Source organism: Lactuca virosa, chromosome 3, assembly GCF_052849685.1.
Source record: "Lactuca virosa cultivar CGN04683 chromosome 3, Lactuca_virosa_CGN04683_v6, whole genome shotgun sequence".
In the NCBI taxonomy this organism is placed as follows: Eukaryota; Viridiplantae; Streptophyta; class Magnoliopsida; order Asterales; family Asteraceae; genus Lactuca; species Lactuca virosa.
Window position 1 is genome coordinate 22,006,503 of NC_136428.1, and position 9,707 is coordinate 22,016,209.

At 36.4% G+C, this 9,707-nt stretch overlaps 2 protein-coding genes across 3 annotated transcripts; one reads left to right on the forward strand and one right to left on the reverse strand.

The window, feature by feature from the left end:
* Nucleotides 1-370: 370 nt before the first annotated feature.
* Nucleotides 371-6,517, forward strand: LOC145165321 (uncharacterized). Of its 2 annotated transcripts, XM_079084040.1 has the most exons (3): nucleotides 371-2,048; nucleotides 2,725-2,864; nucleotides 3,162-6,517. In XM_079084040.1, the coding sequence occupies exons 2-3, from the start codon at nucleotides 2,774-2,776 to the stop codon at nucleotides 6,038-6,040; spliced, it is 2,970 nt and encodes a 989-aa protein (XP_078940166.1). In that variant the 5' UTR covers nucleotides 371-2,048; nucleotides 2,725-2,773; the 3' UTR covers nucleotides 6,041-6,517. The 2 variants fall into 2 exon arrangements, with proteins under 2 accessions (XP_078940166.1, XP_078940167.1); XM_079084041.1 differs by lacking the exon at nucleotides 2,725-2,864.
* Nucleotides 6,518-6,626: 109 nt separating this feature from the next.
* On the reverse strand, nucleotides 6,627-9,390 carry LOC145165324 (mitochondrial adenine nucleotide transporter ADNT1-like). The gene is made up of 7 exons (XM_079084042.1): nucleotides 9,075-9,390; nucleotides 8,113-8,325; nucleotides 7,981-8,018; nucleotides 7,757-7,869; nucleotides 7,566-7,679; nucleotides 7,127-7,465; nucleotides 6,627-7,041 (listed from the first exon to the last, which is right to left on the reverse strand). Exons 1-7 carry the CDS (start codon nucleotides 9,227-9,229, stop codon nucleotides 6,958-6,960), a joined length of 1,056 nt encoding a protein of 351 aa, XP_078940168.1. The 5' UTR covers nucleotides 9,230-9,390; the 3' UTR covers nucleotides 6,627-6,957.
* Between the last annotated feature and the right edge of the window lie 317 nt (nucleotides 9,391-9,707).

Below are 9,707 nucleotides of genomic sequence, written 5' to 3' on the forward strand. Positions count from 1 at the left end.
GTTTCATTGATCAACCAAATGCGTACCACACTGTAACGTCCGCCCATTTTCCGCGTACACGAATCGTCCCTCGTACAAGTACCAAAATTCACGTTCAGTCCCTATTTTTAAAAATTAATTCGGACCATCCTTGAATAAAAAAAATTTCACTCTGACTGTCCCTACAGACATAAAATGACTATTTTGCCCTTAATAATTTTTTTTTCAATTTTAATTATTTATTTATCATTTTTAAATTAAAAAGAAAATAATATATATATATATATATATATATATATATATATATATATATATATATATATATAATATATATATATATATATATATATATATATATATATATATATATATATATATATTAACACAAACCTACCCATCCCTCCCTTTCCCCAGATTTGTATCCATCTTATTCACACCCATCCGTCTTCATCTCCATCGATCAAACAACCTCCCCTCCGGCGACCATGAACCTCTCACCACCACCCCCTAATATGTTCACCGGCAGCCCTGAAGCCACTCTGGTAAGATCATGAAACTGAAGGTTCTACTTCCACCTTCGGCTACCATCCGACTCTAGATTCCGATCTGGAAACCTTCACCATCTAAAATCGAATTTATCCAAGACACTCATGCCGGAACGAGCTTTGCAGGTTCCTGGTGCATCATCGTCGCCCATCTCCTTCTCGATTTCATACTGAAAATGATGGTTTCAATAGTATTGAAGGTTTTGGTTTCATAAAAATCCCAAATCGACCCCCACTAGAATTGAATCAAGAAAAATCCGAAAAGTCAATGGTTTCAGAATTTGATGCTTTACTCGAGTTTCCAGCACACCGCATACGAAAAAAGAACATCCCTTATTTGTTTTCAATGCTTCAATCGGATTTCCAGAAGTTGATTCTTTAATAGGGTTTCAAAACTTGATGATTTATATGGGAGGAATCTGCTCTCTTATTACCGATGCATTTACTGGATCTTAGTGTTTGAATTAGCTCTGATAAATGAAGGTTGGTGCAGACTGTCGAATGGTTATGACATGTGGTGTAAAGTTTGATTGTGTCGACTGTGATGGGGACGACGATAGACACAGTACAACAGGTGAGGTAAGGGTAGAGGGCGAGGGGTGGAGGTGGTGCTCTATTTTCAGTAGTGGTGCAGATTACCGATTATGGTGGTGGTTAAGTGTGATGGTTTCAATAGATTTGAAGGTTTTGTTTCTTGTCTGATTTTCGAATTTAAGTTTAAGGTTCGATTTGTAGGTTTTGTTTTGATTTTGATTTTGATTTATTTGAGATTTGAATTTCATTTGGATTTGATGTCACTGGTTAGTGGTGGTGGTTTGCTGGTGGTTAGTGACGGTGGTTTCTAGAGGTGGAAAATGATGGCGACTGGCGGTATATTGCAGGTGGTAGTTTTGCATATTTCCGGTGGTGGGTGGTCTAGATTTTTGGTATGGTGGTGGTGATTAAGTGTTCTTCAACATGAGAGAGAGAGAGATTTTTTTGGTATTGCAGAGAGATCCTGATAAAAATATTTTTTTAATAATAATAATAATAATAAATGTAAAAAGTAAATGAAAAAATAAATTAAAAAGGGCATTATAGTCATTTCTTGTCCCATAAGGGATGAAACGTGCAAATTTAAACTAACGAGGGGTGGAGCGTGAAACTTTTTACGATATGAGGGACAGTCCGAGTGAATTTTTGAAAATAGGGACTGAACGAGCATTTTGACACTTGCCCCGATGGACGATTCGTGTAATTTACTCAAAATATTGTAAACAGTTAAAACATTTCATTAAATTACATATCAAAATATTTTAAAAATAGAATAAATATGTAATAAAAACTGAAACTTAACGGGCATTTATGCGTACCACACTGTAACGTGCGCCCATTTTCCGCGTTCACCAGTTTTATTGATCAACCAAATGTGACGTTGTTGGATTTGGTGATCGAAGGAACGTAATCTCAATCAAAATTTTCACTCTCTAATTTCCTTTGCAAATGGATGTTCTTCGTTTTTCTCCCTCCCAATTCCAATCCCAGGTAATTTTATCTACAAATTATGCGTTCAATTTTCATTTTTCGTTCCTGTAACTCCGATTTGCATAAGATATTTGCTATTTACCTGTGTTCTTCATGGAATCTGTTAGAAGAAATCCGAATGCTGAAATTTATTGTTTATAATCATGTATTTGCATTGTGTTTCCTTAGGTTCGTAATTGCATGCATCTCTAATGCAAACGTATATCTACTTTGCGCATCTCTAATGCAAACGTAATGCGTCTGTGATACGCAATGTTTTGTTGATGAGAAAAATTAGAATAATAGACTCATTTCCGATCGTGTTCTTAGCCTAAATTTTGTTGCTGAGACATTATTTTTATATGATTACTTACCTACGAGAGATAGAGAGACGCAAAAGCGTACAATGTGTATTTCTTATTCTTACATGATATGGTGTCATCGTTGATTATTGGTCTTCGTTTTTACTTGGATTTGGATAATTTAGGTTTGTATGGCTTTATTAAAGATAAGCAAGTTAATTCAAGTTAATCTGCAAGAGTGAACCAATTTTCACTGTTTTGTTGTTACCTTTCGATTTTCATCTAAGTAGCTTAGGTAAATGTCAACAATGGCCGTTTTTTTCAAAATCCAAAATTTTTTACTCCCGAATTGAAGGGATTTTATCTTAAACTTTTTTATATTCTGAATTTTTCAGATTCTAGTTTCTTGCTTCTGCTTGAGAGGGGTTTCCCTGGGGCATAGGAATGATTAAGTTTAGATGGAATGGGTCAATGAATTTGTTTCAGGATCATGTTGATCCAGCAAAAGAAGAACAGCTGAAATGGACCATAATAGGTAATTATCTACATCCAAAACGATGATGCTTAGAATATTTTTATAGAAACCCTACTAGGAAATAGGAATGATCCCTTTTAATGGATATTACACCTTAGTTTTGTTAAACATAATACATTTGGAAATTATCATAAAGTAGTTGATGCATGATTATCACGCATCTTATATGTTGATAGTTTTTTTTATATGATTCTTGTATAGGCATTGCTATGCATCATGTTCAGTTGTCAGATGATTCAAAATCAAAACATTTTTCGTTTATCAAAAGACCTCTTTTTTTTTTTGTTTCATATGCAGAAACTGATACTAAAGTGACGAGAATCGTGAAGCTCATCAAGGGTATTTTTGGAAACAGAGAAGTAAACCAAACGAAAAGTACTGAAGCTCTTGACCTCATTGAAGATTTTCACAATCAGTACCAATCAATGTGTGCTATGTACGAAGATTTAAAAGGTGTAAAGAAAAAATGCAACAACGAAGAAGATAAAGAAGACAACGAGTCTTCCACTTCTTCATCATCAAATTCATTAAGCATGGAATCAGCAGGATATTTTTCCCCAGGTAGTGGATCAAAAACACCAAGTCTTGATAATATTCCAAAGGCGGCAGCAACAACAACAGATGCTCAAAGTATGAAATCTGAGAATTCATGTTATTCTTTAGAAGATGTGAGTGAAGTTGTAAAAGAAACATTAAGTGTTGAACCTGTTTGGAGTTCATATAAACCAGAAGAAAGAGAGGAAGAAGAAAGTGGTAGAGAAGTAGAGAAGCTCATGAAAGAAAATGGTGATTTAAGAGATAAATTGGGTGAAAAGGAGAACAAATATCAGAATCTAGAAAACAAATCATCTAGAAGGATGAAAGAGCTTGAAGATAAAGTTGTTGCTTTGAAGCATGAGATTGAGGAATTAAATCATCAGGAACGGGAAGGAGAGTGCAAGGGTAGACATGATGAACTTCATAAAAGAAAAGACAAAAACAAAAACATGGGATTTCAGATTGAATCTGCTGCATTCAAAGAGAAGGCAAGTGATGTTTTGATGAAACTTGATGAGTGTGAGAAGATTCTCAAGTGTAAAATCGATGAATCCATGGGTCGTGTACAAAATGTAAGAAAGGAATTGGATTTGTTAAGGTCTGGAAATGATGAAGATCGAAAAAAGTTGTTGTATGAAAAGGAAAAAGAAGTCGAATCTTTGAGGATTCAGAATCAAGCATCAGAAATGGAGCTCAAGGGTAAAATCGTCCAATCCATGGAACGCGTCAAAAATATGCAAATGGAACTGGATTCCTTAAGGCATCAGAATAATGAAGCTCGTAAAAAGTTTCTGCATGAAAATGAAAAGGATGTCCAGAGTTTGAGGATTCAGAAACAAGAAACAGAAATGGAGATAAAGGAAAAGACTGAAAAGGTTGTAGATGAGTTTGAAAATATTTTCAAGGGCAAAATCGTCCAATCCATGGATCGGTTGCAAAATATGCAAATGGAAGTGGAATCTTTACGATCTCAGAACGTTGACGTTCGAAAAAAATTATACGAAAAAGAAAAGGAAGTCGAGTCATTGAGTATACGGAATAAAGAATCAGAAAGTGAGCTTAAGAAAAAGAGCAAAGAAGCTGCGGATTCCCTTGAGGTGGTGGAAAAATTATCAGAGAAATTACAGCAAACGAGCTTCAACCAAGAGGATTTGAAACAGCAAGTAAACGATTCCTCTGTCATGATTGCAAGGATAAACGTCGAAAACGAAAAACAACAAACTACGATTTCTCAACTAAACGACGAAAATGAGAAACAACAAGCTACGATTTCTCAATTAAACCACGAAAATGAGAAGCATAAAACTAGGATTGCTCAACTCAACAACGAAAATGAGAAGCAGAAATCCACAATTTCTCAATTAAACTCCCAACATGAGAATCAAAAAGCTACAATCTCTAAACTCGACAACGAAAATGAGAGGCAGAAAAGTACAATTCTTCAATTAAACGACCAGCATGAGAAGCAAAAGGCTACAATTTCTCAACTCAGCGACGAAAGTGAGAAGCAGAAAACTACAATTTCTCAATTAAACGCCCAACATGAGAAGCAAAAAGCTACAATTTCTCAACTCAACAACGAAAATGAGAAGCAGAAAGCCACAATTCTTCACTCTAACGACCAACTTGAGAAGCAAAAAGCTGCAATTTCTCAATTAATGGACGAACATGAGAAGCAAAAAGCTACAAATTCTCAACTAAACGGTGATACTGAGAAGCAAAAGGCTACAATTTCTCGATTGAACGGTGAAAATGAGAAACAAAAAAGTACAATTTCTCAACTGGAGAAAAAACTCCAAGCGAAAGAGACTCAGATTACTAATCTGGAAACAAAATCGGAGGGAGTTAAGAAGGAACTATCAAACAAGGTGAAAACGCTGGAGCACAAATTCAGATCCATGGAGATGGACAAAAAGGAACTGGAAGTAAAGAACGACGTGTTGGCGGTGACACTGGAGCAAAAAGACATGCAGGCCGATAAAATAAACGAGGAGGTGAAATCAACTTTCCGGGCAGCGGTGAAGAAAATGGGAGATATGATGACCGAATTCCGGAAGTGTTCCGAGGATAACATCCTTATTTTGAGCCGAAGAATCCATGTGGCCGAACAGCTTCAAAACGAAACGCGAGAGTGGTGCAAAAAAACAAAAGATAAATACGAGCAAGACAAAATGGACAGCGACACCAACGTTCGCACAATCAAGGTCCTGATGACGATGGTGAACGAGACATTGAAGGTGACGGAGGCTCTAGGGCTCCGATTCGTGGAATGCTGTGAGACTTTCATGAATCGTGTGTCCAAGGTATCGTGTGAGATAAACTCTGCCAAGGATTGGGTGAGAAGAAAGAATGTGGCCATGGTTCAGTTGAAGGAGGATTTGGATGCAGTTGTGGTGGAATTGGATGGTAAAGAAGAGGAGGTGCTTCGATCCAGGCAAAAAGTCTTGAAGTTGGACACTAAATTAAGGGATTTGGAGAAGACTGTGAAGGAGAATCATGAAACTATAATTGTTCTCAAAGAGGAGAAAAGGGAAGCAATCAGGCATTTGTGTGTGTGGACTGATTATCACCGGAGTCGAGCTGATTTTCTCACTAAATCGCTTTCCGATCTCCTCGCTAGAAACCACAGACCGGTTTAGTTTGATGTGTACGTTGATTGGACCAGGTTAGTCCTTAAAATTTGAATCCCACCCCAACTAGCTTCTTCATAGAAACTAGACACCGGTTTTTTCTGGTAACAGAATAACCAGACCGGATTTACTTCATGTATACATACATATATGATGTTTATAACCCAACCCCTCCCCTTGTGTTGTTCATTTTGTTTATAAAAAGTTTCATCCACTTTGTTTGTAAAAATTTAATTGCATGTGTACTGTGTGGTGTGGCCTTATAGGAATCAATAACCAACATAGAGAATTCCAAATGTTTTTGAAACATATCTATGAATCTATCTATGACTCGACTTCTCCAGATAAATCAAAGACTAGTAATAGATTACATTTTTGGTCCTGTGAGTGAAGTCGATTTTTTCAAATTTCATCCCAAATTATATGAGGTTACTTACTGTAACGTTTTTAGTCTTTCTTCTAATTAACCGACCTTTTTGGTCCTATATATAGATTTTTGAGTTTTTTTCTGCAGTTTTGGTCCAAAAATATACTCGTTTTACATGAGTCAAAAACGCTATAAAAACCTCAAATAGAACAACCAACATGATTCAAATAAAAGGCAAAAATCCATGATCATAAATAATACTAATAAAATTAAACAAACAACTCGTGTAGCAAATAAATATCCTTATTGGGTGCCAGGTGTTGGTGTAATTATGAATGACAAACACCAAAAAACCAGAGCACAGCACAGCAGAATTGGGTACTCACAGTGGTCGACCACTCTATCAACACTAACAACTTCTACATCTCTTCATTGAATAACAAAGAGTCAAAGAGAGAGAGAAGAGAACAAAAATCCTACCCCTTCCTTCTGCTCGCAAAAATAACACCAATTCTCCAACATTATTATCATCTTTTCTTTTCTTTTCCTTTTTTTTTCCTCAATCAGATATCCTCATCTCTACTCCAAGTAGATCCTTAACAACCTCGTAGGACACAAACGCAATCGCTATCGAAGGAACCACCTGCCACACAAACCAAATACAAAAATGACCAAACTAACCTTTGGCTTGTTCATAATTTTATAGCAATGAAAATGACGAAACTAACCTTGACCGAGTTAGGAACGAGGCCCTTGTACAAGGCTCCAAAACCTTCATAGCGAACAGTTTTCCTAAAGGCATCAACCATTCCAGTGTACTCAAGTGCTGACTTTCCATCTGCAGTAACAACCGAAGCCGCATCTTTCCAACCAACCATTTGCATTCTTCTACGGATCACATCAAGCGGGTAAGCAACCGTTTGACCAACCGTCCCAGCTGCAGCCCCACATGCAAGCTTTGTGGTCACACTCAGCTCCGTGCCCTCAACTAACCCAAATGGTCTCGACTTAACCAACCAGTCTTTTAAAGACTCATACACCGCAAAATTAAGACCCACATACGGGACCTACAACACAAAAAGACACAATTACCCTTCAAAAGTCAAAACCCTATTATTATTACTATTATTATTATCATGTTGTATTTGAGTTTTGAGTTTGACTTACGACACCGATGACAGAAGGAAGCCAGCCTTTGTATAATGCGCGTGGACCTTCTTCACGTAGTACTGTTCTAAGAGCATGTGCGATTCCTCGATACTGACTTGGAGATGTATCGGTCTGCATGCAAAATTAGTAAAATTAGTTGAGGAGAAAATAGAAAAAGAAAAAAAGATATTGAAAATAATAATAAATACCTGGACTGTAAGGCGACCACGAACCAAGTCCATGGGGTAGGTTGCTGACATGGCAATTATTCCAGCACACGCACCGGCTCCAAGACGTAAGAGAGGGGTGAGTTCAGCATCCTCTGGAAAACAAAATATTATTATTGATATTGTAGTTAGTTTTCAAGTGTAAATACTAAATAGTAAATACCAATAGATAAATAATAGTTAGAAAAGATTGCAATCTGAAGTACCATTTCCAGGTTGCTGCCGATACAGATACAAAATTCCCCTGTTTATCATATCACGATGTGTTACTTAATACTTAGCATGTTAAAATAGAAAAAGAAAAAGGAAAAAAAAAAAAGGAAAATGAGATGACATACTTTGAGGCCTCCTCATAGCTAAAGAACTTAACAGCAGAGTTAGGAACAATTCTAGCACAATTAGTGCCATTTCCTTTAAACAGCCCACGAAAACCCTCTGTTCTCCATATATATTTCAACCCTTGGATTGTACCATTATATTTGATCGCGTGAGGGTTTTGAACCTGGAGCAGAATTTTCAATCGTTCTAGAGGAGCAACAGCAGTTCTTGATCTGCAACATAACCAAATCATAATGAATAATCATATTAATCTATATCATAAATTCATAGTCTTATTATTATCTTGATTCTTTCTTTCTTATGGCTGTCTGGCTGATTATAGTAGGGGTGATACATCTTCTTATATCACAACACTTTAATTTGAAAGACTATTGATTATGACTTATGCCAAAATCACATGCTCGTCTTACCTTCTGTGTTCAAGCTACCTCGCTAGACTCTTCTAAGTTCTAACAACATCAATTGCAGTCACGGTTTGTATAGAAGAAGTGAATCATGGATACGTTTACCAGGGTTCAAACATTTCATTGTTCGATTGGGTCTAAGTAAATCTAATATTCAGAATAGGACGACGGCCAAACCCTAAGAACAAATCCAAACTGAGTTGTAACCCATGCAGTCAAAGTTAAATTTCTGTGGATTTTGGCAATTATAGATCAAATTTTCGATTTTGGCAATCTTTAATAGTCTCATGTTTCTGTTTTTGTAGATTAAAGAGTCCCATATTTCAATCAGTTCTCATGATTCAAAAGGGGAGAAAAAGTGTTAGGTAAGAAGTTTATTGATAGAGATATATATCGAATGTAGAGATACAAATCTATTGCCAAATACTAATTAATCAGCTCAAAACACAATGTATGTATACTGTAAAATTACTCAAAAACATCGAAAGTGACATGAATGAGATCAGTGACGGATAGATTGATCGATTAAAAGGAAGGACAGAGATGAAAGAACTAACACTCCACCGGCGACGCCGCCGGCCACAAGAGACTTGCAGATGCTGAGTAAAGCGTGGCGGCTGGGAGCCTTGACACCTTCACTGGCAATCTTTGCTTCTTCGGCGAGATTAGCGATCGTAGCGCTGGTCTTCCCTACTACATCCTCCGACGCCATGTCAACCGGCTAAACCCTACAAATGGAAATTATAAATTGAAGCGGAACCCTACCGCAAATTAATAAAGATTCGCCGTCGCGAGGTCTCCTCCGGCGATCTCAGTGGATGTCAAATGGGGAATAAATATAAAATTGAACCAAATGAGAAGAAAACACGATTTATGCAATGCGATTGTGTTTGTGCGAGTGTCCACGCGCGTGTTGGATTTATCATTTATGCGATGTGAAATTGTGTTTTGTGTTTTGTTGGTGAGAATTTTGCATTCATGACTTGGTAATTTCATATTATTGTAATTTATTTATGTAAAACTCAACTAATTTATATAACATATTATAAATATTTATAAAATGTAACTCATGTTTAGCGTTGTAGAATCACTGTAGTTAATAGTACACTTTATGATACACATTGTACAATTATTCTCAACAGTTTATTCTACTCGAACATATTATCTATATTTCATCTTTTTATTCATAT